Source organism: Populus trichocarpa, chromosome 1 (assembly GCF_000002775.5).
Source record: "Populus trichocarpa isolate Nisqually-1 chromosome 1, P.trichocarpa_v4.1, whole genome shotgun sequence".
Taxonomy (NCBI): domain Eukaryota; kingdom Viridiplantae; phylum Streptophyta; class Magnoliopsida; order Malpighiales; family Salicaceae; genus Populus; species Populus trichocarpa.
Genome location: NC_037285.2, coordinates 28,488,208 through 28,514,220, shown reverse-complemented (window position 1 = coordinate 28,514,220; position 26,013 = coordinate 28,488,208). Strand labels below are relative to the sequence as shown.

The 26,013-nt window shown below is 32.5% G+C and overlaps 2 protein-coding genes and 1 long non-coding RNA gene across 3 annotated transcripts in view; 2 read left to right on the top strand and 1 right to left on the bottom strand.

Annotated features, from left to right (window-relative positions):
- Window positions 1–3,315: 3,315 nt before the first annotated feature.
- Window positions 3,316–6,012, top strand: LOC7463862 (cucurbitadienol 11-hydroxylase). Its single transcript, XM_002299919.4, has 9 exons — window positions 3,316–3,515; window positions 3,648–3,978; window positions 4,076–4,225; window positions 4,323–4,571; window positions 4,680–4,769; window positions 5,013–5,091; window positions 5,178–5,284; window positions 5,422–5,549; window positions 5,669–6,012. Exons 1-9 carry the CDS (start codon window positions 3,316–3,318, stop codon window positions 5,757–5,759), a joined length of 1,425 nt encoding a protein of 474 aa, XP_002299955.2. The 3' UTR covers window positions 5,760–6,012.
- LOC127905308 (uncharacterized) overlaps window positions 4,080–26,013 on the bottom strand; it is a 30,708-nt gene continuing 8,774 nt past the window's right edge. Inside the window, exon 2 of the long non-coding RNA XR_008059206.1 lies at window positions 4,080–4,247. This is a non-coding gene — a long non-coding RNA (uncharacterized LOC127905308). The remainder of the gene's footprint in view (window positions 4,248–26,013) is intronic.
- On the top strand, window positions 18,111–20,702 carry LOC18095117 (cucurbitadienol 11-hydroxylase). Its single transcript, XM_006369582.3, has 9 exons — window positions 18,111–18,365; window positions 18,490–18,820; window positions 18,911–19,060; window positions 19,157–19,405; window positions 19,513–19,602; window positions 19,741–19,819; window positions 19,910–20,016; window positions 20,152–20,279; window positions 20,399–20,702. Exons 1-9 carry the CDS (start codon window positions 18,166–18,168, stop codon window positions 20,487–20,489), a joined length of 1,425 nt encoding a protein of 474 aa, XP_006369644.1. The 5' UTR covers window positions 18,111–18,165; the 3' UTR covers window positions 20,490–20,702.

Sequence of the window (26,013 nt, the reverse complement as noted above, 5' to 3'; positions counted from 1 at the left end):
GTGGTCTTTTATATTAGGTATTACTGACACAATTTCCAATAGAATATTAAATATTAAAATTTTTAAAATTTTTGTCGGTGATTCCGTTTGTGAAGTAAAAGTAAAATTTTCAATTCACACAAAACATTTCAGAAACCCCTCTAAATATTACCGATGAATTTTCATTCCATCATTAAAGAGTAAACAATCAATAGTCAGAAAGAGCATTAATTACCAGCGCCTTAGAATTCATATTCCATCGGGGAACGTGTACCACAATCAGAAAAAACATTAATAGTCAGTGAGTTGAAATTCTCATTGCATCGGTGATTCCAGAGGTAAAAAAGCATTAATTATCACCACCTTGAGAAGTGAACAACGCCTTAAAAAGTGAACAGTTCTCATCATCACTAAAATATACCGATAGAAATATTCTGTCAGTATGTCCATGTGTAATTAACATAACTCCCGTTTTTCATATTATTCTTTCTGAAAGGAAGTAGTGAGAAACCACGGAGTTCCGGTTAGCATAACGTCCGATCTAGACAATAAATTCATGAGTCATTTCAGGAAAAAGGAGAGCAATTCTCCTCGCCACTAGAATATACCGATAGAAATATTTTGTCATTTTTTTGTGCTAGTGAAAAAGGAAACAATCCCCTTCATCTCTGGAATATACTGATGGTTATATTCTATCAGTATATCCATGGTGTAAAACAGTGTCTGATGCTAGATTATATTTGTATTCCCTATCTATCCATCATGCAAATATTTAAATTCACAGTTGTACGCATAACACTGTAATGCCTATTCACATCAAAATAATAAAATAAATATTTCCTTATCATTTAATAATATATTAACATCATTGTCATTACATTGAAGTGAATTTCGTCCATAAATATTAAATTATATTTCATGGCATTACAAATTCGTGTTGTGCAAATTAATCAGAATTGTCTTCTTCTTTGTTAATTAACTTATCTTCATCTCCATCGCAATCTTCTACGTTGATTTCATTGTTATTATCATCTTCATTGACTTGTGTATATCCGATGGAGCTCAAAACATCATTCAATTCCTCAGTGTTAACATCAACACAAATATTAACGATGATGTGAAAATTTGAGATTGGAAAGTATCTAAGTTTTTTCCTGTGTGATATAAGAGTCCTTCCCCTGCCAGTTCTGGGTTGATAACGAGAATGCTCACATGTTTTGTACCCGATCGACTCTGTATTTTCAAGGTAGTACAATATACAGAAGTTTGGACACAATTAATTTTTTGGTATCTTAGATCGAGAGGTTTCATCATGAACTTAGCAGAATAGAAGTTCTCTTTCATCCTGTTTCTTTTAGGTAAAATGTTTCTCGTCTATTCTATAATATTATCATAATCAACCTCACCTAACCCATGATCCGACTTGATGGTGAATACCTATGTAATGGTCGATAATTTACTGTGATTTTTACAACCATCTTATAATGGTTCATCATAATCTTTCAAAAGATAAAAAAAACTGGTCGTGTCTACATTAGGTTCTGCATCTATGATTGGACATTGATTGACACCCTGATTCATTCTCATCACATTCATAACCTTATTCTTAATAAGAATTATTGTTGTCATCTACAACTCCATACACATTGCTAACACTAGAAGTTGACCCAACCATCTTCTCCACCATGGTATCATGAGAAACATATGGTTTTATGTATGCATACCAACACATAAACTCTTTTTGTAAAAGATGCATTGTTACAACATCTGGATCGATAAATTTTTTATTCTTATACTTCTTACATGAACATCTAATGTTGTCTCCACTAATATTTCTCAGATTAGATAGTGCGTAATTAATAAAACCCTGAACCTCATTACAATAATCCATCCTCCACAACCTCTGAGGTGAATCTCGATACATCCATGAACGATTATCCATTACGTTTAAAAATTGTGTTCAAATAAAAAAAGAGAGTAGATTTGTTTACTTAATGTGAAGAATCCTCAATAAAATTTGAATCAAAACACGAATGTTGACAAATCGAGTGTTGTGGTGGTTAGATTTATTGTGGGAGATTGAATTGTGTTGAGATTGAGGGGGTAGTTGTTTGCATAAACAAATGCATAAAGAAGAAAGAGAAATAAGGGAGAGGGAAAGGAGGGTCGATCGTCAGATCATAAATTAAATATTACTGATGAATTTACCGACTAAATTATTATGTCGGGCATTCCCTCGATCATTCTATTAGTAAAAAGTGTCACGTCACCGTATGATTTGCCCTTTTGAATCCAATTGTAATATTACTTGTAATTTCATTGGTATATATCGAGGGATTATTTTTGTCAGTATATTTAGAGATGAATTTTACTGTTGGGTTTATTCTATCGGTTAAGCTGCGGTAAATATTACATGTCATCATACTTTTCTATCTTTTTTTATTTTTTTCACTGTAATTCTCTCGGTATATACCGACAAAATGTTTCTATCAGTGCTTACTGAAAGATATAGCGATGAAAAATTTTGTTAGTAAAATTCACCGCACTATACTAATAAAAAATTTCCATCAATAATTCTTTTTGTATTCACCAAATTTCTATAATGTTATTCTAAGATTCCCTTAAAAAAAAAAAAAAAAAACCATTGTGCTTGTACCAAGCTTCACAAAACAAAGGAAACCAGTTTCAATTGAGAAAAACTAAAAACAAAAGGCAAGGATTATTATTTTATGGTACCTTTCAATCCCATTCACAAAATATTGATTCTATGCTCACATTTAACACAACATCCTTATCATAACTATACACTAATTTATTAATGATTAAATTTATAAGTTTCATATTAAAGTAACATTAAATAAGTCACATAAGTATTATATTAAATTTAACTGATTGTACGAAAAATAAAAAACAAAAAAGGATGATCGGAGAATAAGCAAAAAGAAAAAGGGGGAAACACTCCACTTATCAAACACGTTTGGAGTCAACTCAAATGGCGGGGGAAGAACGTAGTCTCTGAAAGGACAAATGATGAGAAAGAGAGAGAGGCGGCTATATTTCACCACACTTTCTTTTTCTAATGTTATATGCTTATAACATTATTGTCTAATAAAAACAAATAAAGCACAACTCCTACTTCTATTTTATTTCCTCCTTTAAAAAAAAAAGAAAAAAGAAAAAGAAGTCATAGAACAACAGTTTTGAATTGGTCGTAGCTTATGACTTGGGTTGTATTTAAGGCTCCTCCTTGTTCATTCTCTCCACTCAACTCTTTACTTCAGTTTCCTACATCAATTAACTACAGAAAGAGAAGAATCAAGCTAAAAACTTAGCAAGATGTTGGCAATTGGATTGGTTGTTGTAGCCTTGGTGGTGATATACTATACTCATATGATTTTCAAATGGAGAAGCCCAAAAATTGAAGGAGTTCTCCCTCCAGGTTCCATGGGCTGGCCCCTCATTGGAGAAACTCTCCAGTTCATCATTCCTGGAAAATCTCTAGACCTTCATCCATTCGTCAAGAAAAGGATGCAAAAGTAATATGCTGGCTACCATAGTTTGCGAGGGAAAAAAAAAAAAAAACAGAGCATCTTATTTCATAATTAAATCATACATACTTGCCTGCTTTATTCCCTACTAACAAATTCATATTGATCTCCCTGTTTCAGGTATGGACCGATCTTTAAAACCAGCTTGGTTGGAAGGCCAATCATTGTGTCCACTGACTATGAAATGAACAAGTACATCTTGCAACACGAAGGAACCTTGGTTGAGCTATGGTATTTGGATTCCTTTGCCAAATTCTTCGCTCTCGAGGGTGAAACGAGGGTGAACGCTATCGGTACAGTTCACAAATACTTGAGAAGCATAACTTTGAACCACTTTGGTGTCGAGAGCCTTAAAGAATCATTGCTTCCTAAAATCGAAGACATGCTTCACACCAACTTGGCAAAGTGGGCTTCTCAGGGACCTGTTGACGTCAAACAAGTTATCTCTGTCGTGAGTGCACTTTTTATTTTCAGTGCTTGATACACTGGTATTGATGAACATCATCTCACGTGTCTTCTTAACCCTAACCTGCCTTTTCTTGCTGTAGATGGTTTTCAATTTTACTGCAAACAAAATATTTGGTTATGATGCCGAGAACTCAAAAGAGAAGCTCAGTGAGAATTACACGAAGATCTTGAACAGTTTCATCTCCTTGCCTTTGAATATTCCTGGCACTTCGTTCCACAAGTGCATGCAGGTAAACAGAGGAGTCCCTGAACCTTGAGATTTGCTCATATTTGGTAATCAACTGCTCAGGAATGACCATTCAATAACATACCTTTCTATTGATTCAGGACCGAGAGAAGATGTTGAAATTGCTCAAGGATACACTGATGGAGAGGCTCAACGACCCATCAAAGCGTCGGGGAGATTTTCTTGATCAAGCCATTGATGATATGAAGACTGAGAAGTTCTTGACGGAGGATTTCATCCCCCAACTCATGTTCGGGATCTTGTTTGCCAGCTTTGAATCCATGTCAACCACCCTAACTCTTACATTCAAGTTTCTAACAGAGAACCCTCGAGTAGTTGAGGAATTGAGAGTACGTATACATACCCTAATAGCATCGAATTTTAAGCTTTCAATTTGAAGATGCCACCACTCTCTATTCACACCATGTCCGCGCTAATTGTGTAATTTAATCGATCAGGCTGAGCATGAGGCAATTGTGAAGAAAAGGGAAAACCCAAACTCCCGCCTCACATGGGAGGAGTACCGATCAATGACTTTCACACAAATGGTTAGTCTCCACAGTCTAAAAAGTTGTCCTTTTGTATTCCAACTTTCCATTAACATCTCTTTTCCTTTTTTTTCTTTTTGCGGTAATAAGATAATGTTATATTCTTATGAAATATGACCAATCATTCACTGCTTCCTAAAAATTAATATGGTCCTCTTGTCTTGGAATAAAAACCGTGTTTTTCATTATTTTTTGGTAGATGACTTATATTCTTAATCACACGATGTTAATTATGGTACACAGGTTGTCAACGAAACACTTAGAATTTCCAACATCCCACCTGGTTTGTTCCGAAAGGCACTGAAAGATTTCCAAGTCAAAGGTACACTGCCAATTCTTGATTTAAAATCTCTACGGTTTACTTCTTCGAAATTGTTCAATTTAATTGATCGTCTGCGAAATTTCCAGGATACACTGTTCCAGCTGGTTGGACAGTAATGCTCGTTACCCCTGCTACTCAATTGAACCCTGATACCTTCAAGGATCCAGTCACATTCAATCCATGGCGCTGGCAGGTGGGACTCTTTACTGTTACAAAACCTTAGGGTGGATTAAATTCGATTCACTGTCATCATCATCATATATATGCGTGCCATTCATTCTTTCACGGCTGCTTTTTATTGATACATGTTGGTTTTTTAATTCTCTACAGGAACTTGACCAAGTTACCATCTCCAAGAATTTCATGCCATTTGGTGGCGGCACGAGACAATGTGCCGGGGCAGAGTACAGCAAACTGGTCTTGTCGACTTTTCTTCATATCCTGGTCACCAATTACAGGTAGAGATTTGTTTTTTTTCTCTTAATAGTCGCCATACTTGAACATTGGATACGGGAAATTTAATTTTATGCCATAATTAGTTGTATTAACTCTTTGAATATATATTTTTAAATACCAGCTTTACGAAGATCAGGGGAGGAGACGTCTCTCGGACCCCTATCATTTCATTCGGTGATGGTATCCATATTAAGTTTACAGCCAGAGCATAAATGAAGAAGCTTTCCTTTGTGCTTTCTCACCGGAAAGAGGATATATAGACCTTACCTGGTTTGGTTTATGAAAGTTTGGAGTTTCAGATCTCTTCAGCAGTGGAGCGATTGAGTTGTAGGGTGGTTTCAAGACAATAAGTGTAATGGTTATAACAGCAATTTGTAATATTTTTTTTTTAAAAATACAGAGATCGTCCTTTGTTTTATTTTATTCCTTTAATAATCAATGGACACCTTCCCATGTGTTTATCCATGTCAATTATCAAAAGAGTCTTTTTTTTTTTTTTACACTGATATTGAAGCCTGCTGTATTAGACACTCAGATTCGCCAGGGGAAAAAAACGAAGAAACAGAAAACAAAATAAAAAATAAAAAATATCAGAATCCTGATGTGTTAATTAAGAGTGTGGTAACGGTTGTTTTTTAAAATATCTTTTATTTCAAAACATATCAAAATAATTTTTATTTTATTTTTTAAAAATAATGTTTGATATCAGCACATCAAAATAATATAAAAACATCAAAAAAATATTTATTTGAAGCAAAAAAAAATTAATTTTTTTTAAAAACACTCTCGAAATGCAATGTCAAACACACGAGAACATGAGCAAGCTGGTTATGGGCCCCACATTACTTTGCTTGAATAACTCTCTAGTTTTTCTTACAAATCATGGCAAATATTTTAGATGGTGATACAAATTAGTAGATTAATGATAAGAATTATAGGCAAGTCTTGCTTAAAAAAAAAGACAATTGAAAATATGGGACCACTTTGCATAAATTATAAAGACCATGATTAATTTTAGCTTTGTCCAACTTATTATTTCTGTAGAATAAATAAATAGTTAGAAAAATCAGCTTGGAATGTATATTGGGAATCAAGAGATAACACAGTAGATTGGAAAGTAGATTCTCACAAAATTACACAATTGGAAATGTATATTGGGAATCAAGAGATAACACAGTAAATTTTCGCAACTTTAAAGGCTTGGGATGGAGTATTTTTGTCTTTTTATATACAATAAAATTACTATTTTGCTTTTTGATTGAAAAAATAGAAGCCTTTAAAGTGCGGTGATTTTTTTTCTCATGTTCATTGGTCATTCAAAGATTGAAGGGGAATATATTAGTCTTTTAAAGTTTATTTGTACAGTAAAAATACTATTGTACCCCAAAGGTCAATAAAATTTAAACTTGTTGACCAAGAGTTTTTTTAGTAGGTCAATAATTATAGAATCTATTTAAACATGTTATAGAATCTTAGCTATACATAAAAAAAAATACAAAAATGATTAATTTAGTAGGTCAACAATTAACAAAAACTTTAATTCACGTTGGAAATCTATTATATGTGTATTGTGGATCAAGAGACAACATAATAGATTTTCACAACTTTAAGGCTTGGGATGAAGTATTTTTGTCTTTTTATATACAATGAAATTATTATTTCGCCATTTGATTGAAAAAATAGAATCCTTAGATGTGGGGGTGTTTTGGTCTTTTCATAGGCTCATTGACCATTAAAAGATTGAAGGGGAGCATGTTATTCTTTTTAAGTTCATTTGTACAGTAAAAATACTAATGTACCTCAAAAATCAACAAAATTTAAACTTGTTGACCAAGGATTTTTTTATTAGGTTAACAATTATAGAATCTATTTAAATTTGTTATAAAATCTTAGTTGTACATAAATAATACAAAAAATGATTAATTTAGTAGGTAAACAATTAATAAAAACTTTAATTCACATTGGAAATTTATTATATGTGTATTATGAATCAAGAGACAACACATTAGATTTTTGCAACTTTAAAGGCTTGGGATGGAGTATTTTTGTCTTTTTATATACAATAAAATTACTATTTTGCCTTTTGATTGAAAAAATAAAAACCTTGGATGTGGGGGTGTTTTGGTCTTTATCATAGGCTTATTGGTCATTAAAAGATTGAAGGGGAGTATGTTAATCTTTTTAAGTTATTTGTACAGTAAAAATATTATTTTATCCTAAAGGTCAACAAAATTTAAACTTGTTGACCAAGGGTTTTTTTTACTTTCCAAAAACTTTTAAATAGTAAAAATACTTCTTTACCCTAAAGGTTAGAAAATACTTGAGTTGTTGATCAAAGGCTTTTCAGTTTTTTCACTTCTTAAGCTACAATAAAAATATGAATTTACATTTAGAAAAGATAAAAGATCAGTTATGCATTTAAGAGTATTTTGATCATTTTACATTGGTTTATTTGTTATTTCCAGGGTAATGGGGGGTGTTTTAGTAATTTTACATTGATTTTTTGTTTTTTATTTGAAAAGTTGCTAGCGCGTAGGTTGTGTATATGTCCTTTGAACGGCGCATGCGATGCCACCGGTTGTTCAAACCTGAACTTCCGTCATGTCCTTTGAAGCGCCACTACATTCTTTTTTTCTTAGTGTGATGCGTGACGACGGTTAATAGATGTTTTGTCGTCGATCGTTATTTCTTTTTTTTTTCTTTCTTCTTTTCTCTCTCTTCTAGAGAAAGTACATGTTTGTCCTCTTTTCTTTTTTTGTTTCAATTTCAGTTCTTATATTTTTTATCGCTTATTTTCATCTCTAGCCCTTTTAAAAAAGTTTTGTATGTTTTCAATTCAGTCTTTGAATTAGAAGCTGTCATATATTGTTTTTTTTCCAATCCGGTCTTTATTCTTGTGGTTTCTCATTTTCACCTTTAGCTCTTTTGTTAAAGTTTTATTAGTTTTTAATTTCATCTTTCAATCAAATTTTATGTTGTCTTATTTTTCCCAATTTAGCTCTCATTCTTTTGATTTTCTTTTCCTTTCGTTGAAGTTTTTTTTTTCAATTTAACCCTCAAATTTAATTTTTTTTAGATGCCTTCAAATTTATTTTTTTTATTTCAATTTTCACCCTCATTCTTTTAATTATATTTTTTATATGGCTAATTTTTTTCCAGGTTACATCCTTTGGTGTTTGATTTGTTCGGGATTAGGCTTTACGATTTTTCCATTTGTCATGCTTCCCGATTTAATGATATGGGTTACTAGTTTTAAGTGTTAATATATGGTTGAGAATTCTTTTTTTTTTCTCATTTTTTTTATGATTTTATCATTCTACATTATTATTTTTTGAAAAACAAAATGGTTTTGTGGTTACCTTCAATTTCTTTTTAATCAGTTTGTCTTGGTCTTATTACCTTAGACCATGAGTTTTGCGAGTTTTTTTTAGATAAAGGTTTTTTTAAAAAAAAAATTGTTTTGTATTTAACTTTTGCAGATTTTTTTATTTTATTTTATATAGATAAGTTTTTTTTTTCTAAAAATAATATTTATATTTATTTTGAAATAATATTTATGATATGTTCAGTCACGCATCATTTTTTTTCCTTTAATTTTATTCACTCAATTTCATATGTGTTTTTATTTCTATTTTTTTATTGATTTTAATAATAAGTTCAGTGGACACAAACATGTAAATATTTTCTTTTGTAAGATCAAATATCTTGATTTGCATTAATCTCTTGATTTTTTTACTTTCTCTTTTAGTTATTATTAACGACTTTTTTTATTTAGTTACACAGATAATTATTAGATGTTTGAATAAATTTTGTAATCAATACTTATAATTTTTATTACGTAAAACAAATATCAAAACAGTCTTTGTACTCAAGGTTTTTTCTTTAAGAAAAAATTATGACCCACTACGGAGCATGGGTCAAATCAAATCTTTATTTTCCCTTTAATTAATATTTTTTCACCCTCATTTTTTTAGATGCTTTTCTATAATTTATTTTATTTTTCATGATTTGTTTTTTACATTTGATTAATTGGGGATTCAGCTTTGTATGATCTTATCGTTTTGCATTTGTTTTTTTTTTGTTAAATATTGATTTTGTGATTATCTTCAATTTCTTTTCTATGAGTTTGTCCTAGTCTTATGATTCAGATTACGAGTTTTACATGCCATTTTTTATTATAATTTTTTTAGAATTGTTTTTTTGTTTGTGTTTGATTTTTCAATATATTATTCTAATTCATATATATATATATATGGTTTTATACAAATGAAGTTTATTTTTCAAAATAAAAAATATTCATTTTAAAATAATATTGTTGATGTGTGATAAGGATAAGGATCAACATCATCACACATAATCTCCACTCCGAATAAACTGCAGCAGAGTCTTTGTTCTTGACGTTGAAGATGCTACTATTACACTCTGCATGGTGAAGACGCTGCTGTTGCACTTTGCATGCAGAGCCTTATAGCTTGGCACAGTCCTAATATTGTTGGTTACATTTGAATATCATGTAATTCTTATCTCTTGTAACAAACACATAGACATCTCCCTTTTCTCTTGTAACAACCTCACTTGTATAAAGAATAACAGTGCATTCATCTCTGGTAAGTTGAACCAGAGTGCTTTCAATTCTTTTATAGCATCAGAGCTTACTCTAGCTCACGCTTCTATTGATCATATGTCTCTCATTACAGAGTCTTCCTCCTCTTCCGCTGCATTTCACCTTCCAGCTCAAGTTATCTCCATTAAACTTGATGGTACAAATTTTCTTGCATAGAGTGCTCAAATATCAAAACAGCCTTTGTACTCAAGGTTTTTTCTTTAAGAAAAAATTATGACCCACTACGGAGCATGGGTCAAATCAAATCTTTATTTTCCCTTTAATTAATATTTTTTCACCCTCCTTTTTTTAGATGCTTTTCTATAATTTATTTTATTTTTCATGATTTGTTTTTTACATTTGATTAATTGGGGATTCAGCTTTGTATGATCTTATCGTTTTGCATTTGTTTTTTTTTTTTGTTAAATATTGATTTTGTGATTATCTTCAATTTCTTTTCTATGAGTTTGTCCTAGTCTTATGATTCAGATTACGAGTTTTACATGCCATTTTTTAATATAATTTTTTTAGAATTGTTTTTTTGTTTGTGTTTGATTTTTCAATATATTATTCTAATTCATATATATATATATATATATATATATATATATATATATATATGGTTTTATACAAATGAAGTTTATTTTTCAAAATAAAAAATATTCATTTTAAAATAATATTGTTGATGTGTGATAAGGATAAGGATCAACATCATCACACATAATCTCCACTCCGAATAAACTGCAGCAGAGTCTTTGTTCTTGATGTTGAAGATGCTACTATTACACTCTGCATGGTGAAGACGCTGTTGTTGCACTTTGCATGCAGAGCCTTATAGCTTGGCACAGTCCTAATATTGTTGGTTACATTTGAATATCATGTAATTCTTATCTCTTGTAACAAACACATAGACATCTCCCTTTTCTCTTGTAACAACCTCACTTATATAAAGAATAACAGTGCATTCGACTCTGGTAAGTTGAACCAGAGTGCTTTCAATTCTTTTATAGCATCAGAGCTTACTCTAGCTCACGCTTCTATTGATCCTATGTCTCTCATTACAGAGTCTTCCTCCTCTTCCGCTGCATTTCACCTTCCAGCTCAAGTTATCTCCATTAAACTTGATGGTACAAATTTTCTTGTATGGAGTGCTCAATTACTTCCTTTATTTCACAACTATGGCCTCATAGGAATAGTTGATGGTTCTGAACCCAGCCCTCCCCAATTTACCAGCATTGAACATAAAAACCAAGTCATTCTTAATTCTGGTTATGTAGTTTGGCAGTATAAAGACCAAACAATTCTTGGCTGGATTATATCTTCTCTATCTCCTGCGGTGGTTTCCACCATTTATGATCTTGAGACCTCTCGACTTGTTTGGCAAGCCCTTGGTGCACGTTTTGCTGCACCCTCTACATCTCGTATTTCTCTTATCAAGAGAAAGTTACAATCTTTACAGCAAGGCTCCATGCAGTGCCAACAGTTTTTGGATGCAGTCAAGTCCCTTACTAATGAACTATCTGCCGTTGGGAAACCAATTGATGACTCGGATAATTCTCTCTGTTCTCAATGGTCTCAATTCTTCTTTTCATTCCTTTATGACAACATATATGCTTCTTGCTAAAGAGAAATCTATGTCATTCTCAGACTTCTATGCAGAGTTGCTGAATTTTGATCTTATGCAAAAATTCCATAGTCAAACTATTTAACAGGAGACGGGGTCTTATGCTTTCTATTCGCATAAACCTGGTTCAAAACCAGGCTCTCGTAACAACAACAAGATTCGGTTTTCTGGGACATCAAAAGGCTCTAGTCTTGCTCTTTCTCAATTTCCGGCAACCATTACCTCACCTGCCATCCTCATCATCAACTGCTACATCCACTACCTCTTATTCTCGTTCTCCTTGTTAGATCTGCAAACGAGATGGACATCAAGCACTGGACTGTTTTAATCGGATGAACTGTTCATTTCAGGGATGTCATCCTCCAACCGAGTTAGCTGCTATGGTTGCTGAGACTAATACCACTTACCTCAATCAACATCAATGGTATGCTGATAGTGGTGCCAATGTTCATATAACCTCAGATCTTGCCAATCTTGCAACGTTTCAACCTTATGACGGTGATCATTTTGTGGGTGTAGGTAATGGGACAAGTTTGAATATATCACACACTGGCACTAATTCCATTCAAATTCACTCTTCTATTCTCACTTTAAAAGACATTGCTTGTTGTCCTTAAGCTTCGGCTTAGCTCCTTTCCATTAATAAATTGTGCAAAGATAATAATGTTCTCTTTGAACTTACTGGGACTAATTTTTCTATAAAGGACATCTTGACGAGGGACACGCTACTAATGGGGCTAAGTGAAAATGGATTGTACCCAATCAACCTTCGTCAACTCCCTTCATCCAAATTCTATGCTCTTACTATGACTGTTGGTGTCAAGGCTTCTACTTCCACTTGGCATTGTCGTTTGAGACATCCTTTGGCAAACATTTTACATCGTGTTATTTCTAAATTTTCTCTTCCAATTACTGATTCCATTAATAAACAAGGTATTTATGTGTCTTGTCAACTGGGCAAATCTAAACAATTGTCATTTTCAATTCTTCAAGAGAATAAACAACTCCTTTCGAATTAATTCATTCTGATGTTTGGTCTACTTTCACTCCATCTTTAAGTGGTTATCGGTATTATGTAATTTTTATTGATGACTACACTCGTTTTTGTTGGCTTTTTCCTATTTCTCATAAATCCGATGTTTACTCTATGTTTGTTAACTTTAAGCTTTTAGTGGAAAAACAATTTAATTACACCATTAAACAATTTCAAAGTGATAATGGGGGTGACTATTGTTCTACCATTTTTAAGCAAATTTTAACTACCAATGGAATTTTTCATCGTTTTTCAAGTCCACACACATCCCAACAAAATGGCCTCACTGAAAGAAAATATCATCATATTATGGAAATGGGACTCACTCTCCTTGCCTAATCTGGCTTACCTAAGGTTTTTGGGTCGATGCTTTTCAAACTTCTATTTTCATCATTAATAGCTTACCTACCAAGGTTCTTGATTACTCTTCACCCTATGAACGCCTTTTTCAATGCTCACTTGATTTTTCCTATTTTTGTATTTTTGGTTGTCGATGTTTTCCCTGTCTTCGTCCTTACTCACTTGATAAATTATCTTATCGTAACAGTCCTTGTATTTTCATTGGTTACTGCTCTAATCACAAAGGTTTTCGGTGTTTTGATCCATCCTCCATGTAGGTATACATATCTCGAAACGTGATCTTTGACGAAGGTATTTTTCCTGCACGTGAACAATCCATTTTCACTGACTCTGCCAATTGCTTGGACTCTTCACGTACTTCAAATACTTTATTTTTACCTCCATCTTCTCCTTCATTTAATTTTTTCCCTGTGTTTTCCCCTAACATAGATTCACCCTATCATACCTCCCATGATAGCACCTTACCCGATAACCCAATTTCCCCCCTTCCTTTCCCCCCTTCCTTTCATTCATCCTGATAACTCCTCCTCTACATCTTTACTCCACACACCAGTCCTCCCTATTAGCCACCCTGAGTCCTCCCCCAACCACCCTTCTTCAAATACATCTTTGGCTACTCTTTCTAATGCTTCCCACAAAACTGCATCTTATGATCATTCTGACAGTGAACTCCCTCTTCCTAATTATTCTTCTCGTATGCTTACTAGATCCCAAACTGGACACTCTAAACCCCGTACTTTCAACTTTCAACTCCACTCCACTACTCGTCACCCTCTTCAAGCTTTGCATGCAAGTGTGGTAATCTCTGAGCCTTGTACTTATGTTCAAGCAGCTGTTATACCTGAATGGCATGCAACAATGACCAGTGAATTTCAGGCGTTGCTGAAGAATGAAACATGGTCATTGTGCCCTCGTCCTCCTGGTAAAAATATGGTCCCATGCAAATGGGTATTTAAGCTCAAACGTAGACCCGATGGCAGCATTGATCGTCACAAGGCAAGATTAGTGGCTGTTGGTTATTTACAGAGAAGTGGTATTGATTTTCATGACACTTTCAGCCCTGTTATCAAACCATCCATTATTCGTATGGTTCTTGCTATTGTAGTTTCTTTCAACTGGGATATACGGCAACTAGATGTTTCCAACGTCTTTCTTCATGACATTTTAAAAGAAAAGGTTTATATAGCCCAGCCGAAAGGTTTTGAGGACCCTGTGCACCCCCGGTTTGTTTGTAAGCTTTATAAGTCACTCTATGGCTTGAAGCAAGCCCCTCGGGCTTGGTTTAATCTGTAACACCTCACCCCACTAGCAAGATATTGTCCACTTTGGCCCACAGGCCTCACAGATTTGTTCTTGGCAGCCACGCATGGCCCCAAAACGCGTCTTATTAGTCAAGGTGAGCATGCTCATATAAGGCTCTCCCCCAAGTCCTCACCCGCCGATGTGGGATATTACAATCCACCCCCTTTAAGGAGCCCGACGACCCCGTCGACACCATTGGACAGCCAGTGAGCTGGGCTCTGATACCAAATGTAACACCTCACCCCATTAGCAAGATATTGTCCGCTTTGACCTACGAGCCTCACGGATTTGTTCTTGGCAGCCACACTTGGCCCCAAAATATGTCTTACTAGTCAAGGTGAGCATGCTCATATAAGGCCCTCCCCCAAGTCCTCACCCGCCGATGTGGGATATTACATAATCGCCTATTTACTGCTCTCTTATCTCTTAGTTTTCTCAGCTCACAAGTTGATCCGTCTCTGTTCACATATCACCAAGATTCAGTTCATGCCTTTTTATTAGTATATGTGGATGATATCCTTGTCACCTCTAATGATCAACGCTTCATTACATCTTTTATTTCTAACTTGCAACTTGAGTTTGCTATGAAGGATCTTGGGCAGCTGACATATTTTCTGGGTATTGAAGCTACACGCAATTCTTCTGGTCTACATCTTCGCCAAACAAGATATATAATTGATTTATTAAATCATGTCAGACTTCTTGGCATTCGTCCATATCGCGCTCCTTGTGTTTCGGGTTGTAAATTGTCTAAATTTGATGGAGAACTTCTCCCAGATCCATCTGAATATAGGCAAACAGTTGGTGCCCTGCAGTAGGTCACTCTCACCTGGCCTGGCATTGCATACTTAGTGAACCAGCTCTGTCAACACATGCAAGCTCCCACTTCTACTCATTGTACAACAGCTAAATGAGTGCTTCGCTATTTAAAGCATACACTTGATTATGGCCTCTTCTACAAACTAGGATCATTTTCTGTGAATGCTTACCATGATTCTGATTGGGCCGGTGATCCTGATGATAGACGATCAACGTGTGGTTATGGTGTGTATGTGGGTCCTAACCTCATCTCTTAGTCAGCCAAAAAATAACCTATAGTGTCCAAATCCAGTACAGAGGCAAAATATCGATGCTTGGCCTTGGTCACAGCTGAGGTATTTTGGCTATGCATGCTCTTGTGTGAACTGCAAATTTCACTTGAATCTACTCCCATTGTCTGGTGTGACAATGTCAATGCTCTAGCCCTTACTTCCAATCCTATTTTTCATGCACGGTCTAAGCATATTGAAGTGGATTACCACTTTGTTCGATAGAAGGTGACAAACCAAGACATCATCTTACAACACGTCCCCTCTTCTTTGCAACCTGCAGATATATTTACAAAGGGGCATGCAGCTGATCGATTATGTTTTGTTAGGGACAAACTCTCAATGTTGGATCTCCCTGCTAGTTTGCGGGGGAATGATAATGAAACGGATCAACATCATCACATATAATCTCCACTCCGAATAAACTGCAGCAGAGTCTTTGTTCTTGACGTTAAAGATGCTACTATTACACTCTGCATGGTGAAGACGTTGTTGTTGCACTTTGCATGCAGAGCCTTACAGCTTGGCACAATCCTAGTATTGTTGGTTACGTTTGAATATCATGTAATTCTTATCTCTTGTGACAAACACATAGACATCTCCCTTATCTCTTGTAACAACCTCACTTCTATAAAGAATAACAGTGCATACGTCTCTGGTAAGTTGAACCAGAGTGCTTTCAATTCTTTTAGATGTGTTTGGCCTTGTGTAAATTTTTTTAGGGCGTGAGTTTATTTAGTCAATTTTATTTGTGTTTATCTTTTAGATCATGAGTTTTTTAGGATGTGAATTTATCTTTTATTTATTCAGCTAAACAAGTTTAGTGAATACAATCGGAAGAATTTTTTATTTTGTATAATTAAATATTTTAATATGTATATATTTTTTAATTTATAGAATTGAGATGCCGCTATTGGCACTCCTATACTCCCAGTATTGTTATTTAGTTCATAAGTTGACAAATGACCTCTTCTCTGATCTAAAATATCAAATTACCCTGTACAAAACTCATGCTGGAGTTGAACATTTAATTTTTAAAAATAATAATATCAAATATTCTTTCATTGAATGTTTAGTGCTTTCATGCTTGATTCTCCATTCATTTATTTGCTTTAATATTCAACATAATACTCCATTTTTCTATTTTTTTTATAGGAGATTCCAATAATAATAATAAAAAAAAGGGTAAACTTAAGAACTGTGGAAAATAAAAGGAAACAGAAACCGATGAAAGCATGTAGTATATCGACGAGTGGTTGAGTGAGATAGAGGAAAAAGATGTAGTCAGATTTCAAGATTGGAGAGATAAATTTAGTTTCAATACTTGAAAGTTAGTTCAAAAAATATCCTAATTGTAAATTTTTTTTAAAAAAATTAGCCTCTCGTGAATATATTTAAGGCAAATAATATTATTATTATATATATATATATATAGTCAAATATGGATTCCACGAATCCCATTTCTTCCTCTTTGTATATATATATATATATATATATATATATATATATATATATATATATATAGTAAAGAGGAAGAAATGGGATTCGTGTAATCTAAAGTAAAGAGGAAGAAATGGGATTCGTGTAATCGACCACTTGTTTTCATTATTGCTTTTTTTATACGACGTCGGGTGCAAGCTTAAGTTGACTTGAATGGGTCAAGAAACTAATTGATTGCTGAAAATCATTGGGAATAACTCCGGTGACAGGAGAATATGAAAGGGCTCTGCTACGATTGGTGCTAAAAAGTCAAGCATTCAACCTCATACTTTACCGCATTCTTGAGTCTCCACTCAAGACCTGAACATTTATGTTATATTTCTTTTATGCTGGTCAAATTAATTTAATTTCCATGAATATCCACTGTTGCCCTAATTAAAATATAGTAGCTGAGGATTTCATCCATCGATGCCGGACATTTTCTTGTTCTATTCTAAACCAAGTCCACACCGGCTGTTTTGAAAACGTCATGTTAAATAAAAATATATATAATTTCAACGAGGGATATATATAAAATACCATTTTATTATTTTTTTTATAAAAAAACTATATATATATATATATATATATATATTTGGTTTTATTCCCTTGATTTTTTTTTAAATTTATATTCTTCTCGTTTATTTTTGATAAAATTATCTTGATCTCATGACTCGTGTCATAAATTTAACGAGTTCACCCGGATTAACTCAAGTTATTTTTTTATTTTTTTATTAATTTTTTTAATTTTATATTTTAATATTGGATTGACTGAGAATCATCCAAATTATTTTTAGACCCGTCAATTCAACCAAGTCATATTAGATTATTAAAATAATTATATATTAAATATATTAAAATATAATAAGTTTTTATAAATGTCTTTTTCTCATTGGAATATACATTAATAAAAAAAAAACTATATCTATTCTATTAAAAACTATATTTCAACTTGGCTTTTCTAAATAGTATTTGACTTGGAGATGCTATTACCACGTAGCTGGAGTTGTATATAATGCTTTGTAGTCGCCCCATTCTTCATCCACCTCTTCATTAACATTCTCTCTTATCTTTCATTCTCTTGCTTACATCCATCAGCTCAAGAGGGAGAGAAAGATCAAGCAAAAAGATGTGGGCAATTGGATTGGTTGTTGTAGCATTGGTGGTGATATACTATACTCATATGATTTTCAAATGGAGAAGCCCAAAAATTGAAGGAGTTCTCCCTCCAGGTTCCATGGGCTGGCCCCTCATTGGAGAAACTCTCCAGTTCATCAGTCCTGGAAAATCTCTAGACCTTCATCCATTCGTCAAGAAAAGGATGGAAAAGTAATATGCTGGCTACCATTGTTTGCGAGAGAAAAAAACAGAGCATCTTATTTCATAATTAAATCATATATACTTGCCTGCTTTATTCCCTAATAACAAATTCATATTGATCTCCCTGTTTCAGGTATGGACCGATCTTTAAAACCAGCTTGGTTGGAAGGCCAATCATTGTGTCCACTGACTATGAAATGAACAAGTACATCTTGCAACACGAAGGAACCTTGGTTGAGCTATGGTATTTGGATTCCTTTGCCAAATTCTTCGCTCTCGAGGGTGAAACGAGGGTGAACGCTATCGGTACAGTTCACAAATACTTGAGAAGCATAACTTTGAACCACTTTGGTGTGGAGAGCCTTAAAGAATCATTGCTTCCTAAAATCGAAGACATGCTTCACACCAACTTGGCAAAGTGGGCTTCTCAGGGACCTGTTGACGTCAAACAAGTTATCTCTGTCGTGAGTGCACTTTTTATTTTCAGTAGACTGGTATTGATGAACATTTTCTCAGGTGTCTTCTTAACCCTACCCTGCCTTTTCTTGTTGTAGATGGTTTTCAATTTTACTGCAAACAAAATATTTGGTTATGATGCCGAGAACTCAAAAGAGAAGCTCAGTGAGAATTACACAAAGATCTTGAACAGTTTCATCTCCTTGCCTTTGAATATTCCTGGAACTTCGTTCCACAAGTGCATGCAGGTAAACAGAGGAGTCCCTGAACCTTGAGATTTGCTCATTTTTGGTAGTCACTGCTCAGGAATGACCATTCAATAACATATCTTTCTATTGATTCAGGACCGAGAGAAGATGTTGAAAATGCTCAAGGATACACTGATGGAGAGGCTCAACGACCCATCAAAGCGTCGGGGAGATTTTCTTGATCAAGCCATTGATGATATGAAGACTGAGAAGTTCTTGACGGAGGATTTCATCCCCCAACTCATGTTCGGGATCTTGTTTGCCAGCTTTGAATCCATGTCAACCACCCTAACTCTTACATTCAAGTTTCTAACAGAGAACCCTCGAGTAGTTGAGGAATTGAGAGTACGTATACATACCCTAATAGCATCGAATTTTAAGCTTTCAATTTGAAGATGCCACCACTCTATTCACACCATGTCCCGCGCTAATTGTGTAATTTAATCGATCAGGCTGAGCATGAGGCAATTGTGAAGAAAAGGGAAAATCCAAACTCCCGCCTCACATGGGAGGAGTACCGATCAATGACTTTCACACAAATGGTTAGTCTCCACATTCTAAAGAATGTCCTTTTGTATTACAACTTTCCGATAACATCTCTTTCCCTTTTCCTTTTTTTTTTCTTTTTGCGGTAATAAGATAATCTTATGTTCTTATGAAATGTGACCAATCATTCACAGGTTGTCAACGAAACGCTTAGAATTTCCAACATCCCACCTGGTTTGTTCCGAAAGGCACTGAAAGATTTCCAAGTCAAAGGTACACTACCAATTCTTGATTTAAAATCTCTACGGTTTACTTCTTCGAAATTGTTCAATTTAATTGATCGATCGTCTGCGAAATTTCCAGGATACACTGTTCCAGCTGGTTGGACAGTAATGCTCGTTACCCCTGCTACTCAGTTGAACCCTGATACCTTCAAGGATCCAGTCACATTCAATCCATGGCGCTGGCAGGTGGGACTTTTTACTGTTACAAAACCTTAGGGTGGATTAAATTCGATTCACTGTCATCATCATCATATATGCGTGCCATTAATTCTTTCACGGCTGCTTTTTATTGATACATGTTGGTTTTTTAATTCTCTACAGGAACTTGACCAAGTTACCATCTCCAAGAATTTCATGCCATTTGGTGGCGGCACGAGACAATGTGCCGGGGCAGAGTACAGCAAACTGGTCTTGTCGACTTTTCTTCATATCCTGGTCACCAATTACAGGTAGAGATTTGTTTTTTTTCTCTTAATAGTCGCCATACTTGAACATTGGATACGGGAAATTTAATTTTATGCCATAATTAGTTGTATTAACTCTTTGAATAAATATTTTTAAATACCAGCTTTACGAAGATCAGGGGAGGAGACGTCTCTCGGACCCCTATCATTTCATTCGGTGATGGTATCCATATTAAGTTTACAGCCAGAGCATAAATGAAGAAGCTTTCCTTTGTGCTTTCTCACCGGAAAGAGGATATATAGACCTTACCTGGTTTGGTTTATGAAAGTTTGGAGTTTCAGATCTCTTCAGCAGTGGAGCGATTGAGTTGTAGGGTGGTTTCAAGACAAAATAAGTGTAATGGTTACAACAGCAATTTGTAATATTATTTCTTTATATATACAGAGATCGTCTTTTGTTTTGTTTTATTCCTTTAATAATCGATTAGTCTAAAACTTCCCATGTGTTTCTCCATTTCAATTATCAAAACAATCTTTTTTTTTTTAACACTGATATTTAAGTCTGCTAACAAGATATACTGCGAGATGGAAATTGTTATAGCTATAAAATATTTATATTTGTTGTATTTCATGTTTTGGAGATTTTTACACTTGATGTTATAGAATCTTAGTTGTACATGAAAAAAAAATACAAAAATAATTAATTTAGTAGGTAAATAATTAACAAAAACTCTAATTCACATTGAAAATTTATAGCGTGTATTGTTAATCAATAGACAATACAATAGATTTTTACAACTTTTAAAGGCTTGAGATAGAGTATTTTTGTTTTTTTATATACAATGAAATGAAATTATTATTTTGCCATTTGATCGAAAAAATAGAAGCCTTTAATGTGGGGGTGTTTTGGTCTTTTTTATAGGCTCAATAGTCATTAAAAGATTGAAGGGGTGTATCTTATTCTTTTTAAGTTTATTTATATAGTAAAAATATTATTATATCCTAAAGATCAATAAAATTTAAACTTGTTGACCAAAAGTATTTTTTAGTAGGTCAACAATTATAGAATCTATTAAACTTATAAAATCTTAGTTGTACATAAAAAACAAAAATGATTAATTTAATAGGTCAACAATTAACAAAAACTCTAATTCATCTTGGAAATCTATTGTGTGTACTATGGATCAAGAGACAACACAGTAGATTTTCGCAACTTTAAAGGCTTGGGATGGAGTATTTTTGTCTTTTTATATACAATGAAATTACTATTTTGTCATTTGATTGAAAAAATGGAAGCCTTGGATGTGGAGGTGTTTCGGTCTTTTTCATAGGCTCAATGGTCATTAAAAGATTAAAAGGGAGTATCTTAGTCTTTTTAAGTTTATTTGTACAGTAAAAATACTATTGTACCCTGAAGGTTTTTTAAACGTGTTGACCAAGAGATTTTTTTAAGTAGGTCAATAATTATAGAATCTATTAAACTTGTTATAAAATCTTAGTTGTACATGAAAAGTATAAAAATGATTAATTTAATAGGTCAACAATTAACAAAAACTCTAATTCATCTTGGAAATCTATTGTGTATATATATTGTGGATCAAGAGACAACACAATAGATTTTTGCAACTTTGAAGGCTTGGAACTTTGAAGGCTTGGGATGGAGTATTTTTTGTCTTTTTATATACAATGAAATTACTATTTTGTCATTTGATTGAAAAAATTAGAAGACTTGGATGTGGAGGTGTTTTGGTCTTTTTCATAGGCTCAATGGTCATTAAAAAATTGAAAGGGAGTATCTTAGTCTTTTTAAGTTTATTTGTACAGTAAAAATACTATTGTACCCCGAAGGTTTTTTAAACGTGTTGACCAAAAGATTTTTTTTAGTAGGTCAACAATTATAGAATCTATTAAACTTGTTATAAAATCTTAGTTGTACATAAAAAGTACAAAAATGATTAATTTAGTAGGTCAACAATTAACAAAAAACATTAATTCACGTTGGAAATCTATTGTGTGTGTACTATGGATCAAGAGACAACATAGTAGATTTTTACAACTTTGAAGGCTTGGGATGGAGTATTTTTGTCTTTTTATATACAATGAAATTACTATTTTTCCATTTGATTGAAAAAATGGAAGTCTTGGATGTGGGGGTGTCTTGGTCTTTTTCATAGGCTCAATGGTCATTAAAAGATTGAAGTGGAGTATCTTAGTCTTTTTAAGTTTATTTGTATAGTAAAAACATTATTGTACCCCAAAGGTCAATAAAATTTAAACTTGTTGATCAAAGGTTTTTTTTACTTTTCAAAAACTTTTAAATAGTAAAAATACTTCTTTACCCTAAAGGTCAGAAAATACTTGAGTTGTTGACCAAGGGTTTTCGATTTTTTCACTTCCTAAGCTACAATAAAAATATGAATTTACACTTAGAAAAGATAAAAGATCAGTTATGCATTTAGGGATCTTTTAGTCATTTCTGATTGGTTTATTTGTTATTTCCAGGGTAATGAAGGTTGTTTTAGTAATTTTACATTGATTTTTTTGTTTTTTAATTTGAAAAGTTGCTAGCGCGTGGATGGTGTTTGCGTCATTTGAACGGCAGGTACGATGCCACCGGTTGTTAAAACTTGAACTATCATCATGTCTTTAGAAGCGTCGTTACGTTCTCTTTCTCTTGGTGTAACCCGTGACAACGGTTAAATATTTTATCGTTAGTCGTTGTCCCTTTTTTTTCTTGCTTCTTTTCTCTCTATTCTAGAGAAAGTACATGTCAATCATTTTTTCTTTTTTTCTTTTTATTTCATTTTCAGTTCTTATGTTTTTTATTGCTTATTTTCATCCCTAGCCCTTTCAAAAAAGGTTTTATATTTTCAATCCAGTCCTTGAATTAGAAGCTGTCATATGTTGTTTTTTCCAATATGATCCTTATTCTTTTGGTTTCTCATTTTCACCTTTATCTCTTTTGTTAAAGTTTTGTTAGTTTTCAATTTCATCTTTCAATCAAAGTTTATGTTGTCTTATTTTTTCCAATTTAGCTCTCATTCTTTTGATTTCTTTTCCTTTCGTTGAAGTTTTTTTTTTCCAGTTTAACCCTCAAATTTAATTTTTTTCAAATGCCTTCAAATTTATTTTTTTATTTCGATTTTCACCCTCATTCTTTTTATTATATTTTTTATGTGGTCAATTTTTTTCCTGGTTACATCCTTTGGTGTTTGACGTGTTCAGGATTAGACTTCACGGTTTTTCCATTTGACATGCTTCCTAATTTAATGATACAGGTCACAAGTTTTAAGTGTCAATACGGTTGAAAATTCTTTTTTTTTCTCATTTTCTTTTATGATTTTGTCATTCTTCATTATCATTTTTTGAAAAAAAAAAAAAAGGTTTTGTGGTTACCTTCAATTTCTTTCTGATCGGTTTGTCTTGGTCTTATTACTTAGACCAGGAGTTTTGCAAGTTTTTTTAGATAAAGGTTTTTTTAAAAAAAAAAATATTGTTTTGTATTTAACTTTTGAAGATTTTTTATTTTATTTTATATAGATAAGTTTTGTTTTCTAGAAATAATATTTATGATATGTTCGGTTACGCATAGTTCTTTTTCCTTTAATTTTATTCACTCAATTTCATATGTGCTTTTATTTATAATATCTTTTATTGATTTTAATAAATAAGTTCAGTGGATACAAATAGATAAATATTTTCTTTTGCGAGATCAAATATCTTGATTTGCGTCTATCTCTTGATTTTTTTACCTTTTCTTTTAGTTATTGTAAATGAATTTATTTATTTATTTCCATGGATGATTATTAGATATTTACATAAAAATTTTGATATACATTTATAATTTTTATTTCGTAAAACAAATATTAAAATAGTCTATGTACTTAAATTTTTTTCTTAAAAAAAAATTACAACCAACTACGTAGCATGGGTCAAATCAAATCTTTATTTTCCCTCTAATTAATTTTTTTTCACCCTCATTTTTTTAGATGTTTTTCTATAATTTATTTTATTTTTCATAATTTCTTCTTTTGACATTTGATTTATTGAGGATTCAGCTTTGTATGATCTTGTCGTTCTATATTTTTATTTTTTTTAAATATTGATTTTATGATTATCTTCAATTTCTTTTCTATGAGTTTGTCCTGATCTCATGATTCAGGTCACGAGTTTTACATGCCATTTTTTAATATAATATTTTTTAGAATTGTTTTTTTGTTTGTGTTTGATTTTTCAAGATATTATTCTAATTCTTTTATATATATATATGGTTTTATACAAATGAAGTTTATTTTCAAAGTAAAAAATATTTATTTTAAAATAATATTAGTGATGTGTTTGGGCTTGAGCTTGTGTAATTTGTTTTAAGGCGTAAGTTTATTTAGTCAATTTTATTTGTGTTTTTTTTTAGATCATGAGTTTTTTAGAGTGTGAATTTATCTTTTATTTATTCAGGTAAATAAATTTAGTGAATATAATAGGAAGAAATTTTTATTTTGTATAATTAAATATTTTAATCTGTATATATTTTTTAATTTATGGAATTGAGATGCCGCTATTGGCACTCCTATACTCCCAGTATGTCTTTTAGTTTATAAGTTGACAAAGGACCTGTTCTCTAATCTAAAATATCAATTTACCCTGTACAAAACTCATGTTGGAGTTGAACATTTAATTTTTAAAAATAATAATATCAAATATTCTTTCATTGAATGTTGAACTTGATTCTCCATTCATTTATTTGATTTAATATTCAACTTAATACTCCATTTTTTTTTATATAGCCTCTCGTGAATATATTTAAGGCAAATATTATTATTATTATTATATATATAAAGAGGAAGAAATGGGATTAGTGTGTAATCCATATTTGACTAAAAACAATTGATGCCTATTTTAATCGACCACTTGTTTTCATTTTATACGACGTCGGGTGCAAGCTTAAGTTGACTGGAATGGGTCAAGAAACTAATTGATTGCTGAAAATCATTGGGAATAACTCCGGTGACAGGAGACTATGAAATGGCTCAGCTACGATTGGTGCTAAAAAGTCAAGCATTCAACCTCATACTTAACCGCATTCTTGAGTCTCCACTCAAGACCTGAACGTTTATGTTATATTTCTTTTAGGCCGGTCAAATTAATTAAATTTCCATGAATATCCACTGTTGCCCTAATTAAAATATAGCAGCTGAGGATTTCATCCATCGATGCTAGACATTTTCTTGTTCTATTCTAAACCAAGTCCACACCGGCTGTTTTGAAGACGTCCATGTTAAATAAAAATATATATAATTTCAACGAGGAATATATATAAAATACCATTTTATTATATATATATATATATATATATATATATATATATATATATATATCTTTGGTTTTATTCCCTTGAATTTTTTTTTAAATTTATCGTTTTTCCATTTATTTTTTATAAGATTATCTTGATCTCATGACTCATGTCATAAATTTAATGAGTTCTCCCGGATTGACTCAAGTTATTTTTTTTTTTAATTGATTTTTTTTAAATTTTATATTTTAATATTGAATTAACTGAGAATCGTCCAGATTATTTTTAGACCCGCCAAGCCAACCAAATTATATTAGATTATTAAAATAATTGTTTATTAAATATATTAAAATATAATAAGTTTTTATAAATATCTTTTTCTCATTGGAATATACATAAACAAAAAAAAATACATATCTATTCTATTAAAAAATATATCTATTCTATTAAAAAACTATATTTCAACTAGGCTTTTCTAAATAGTATTTG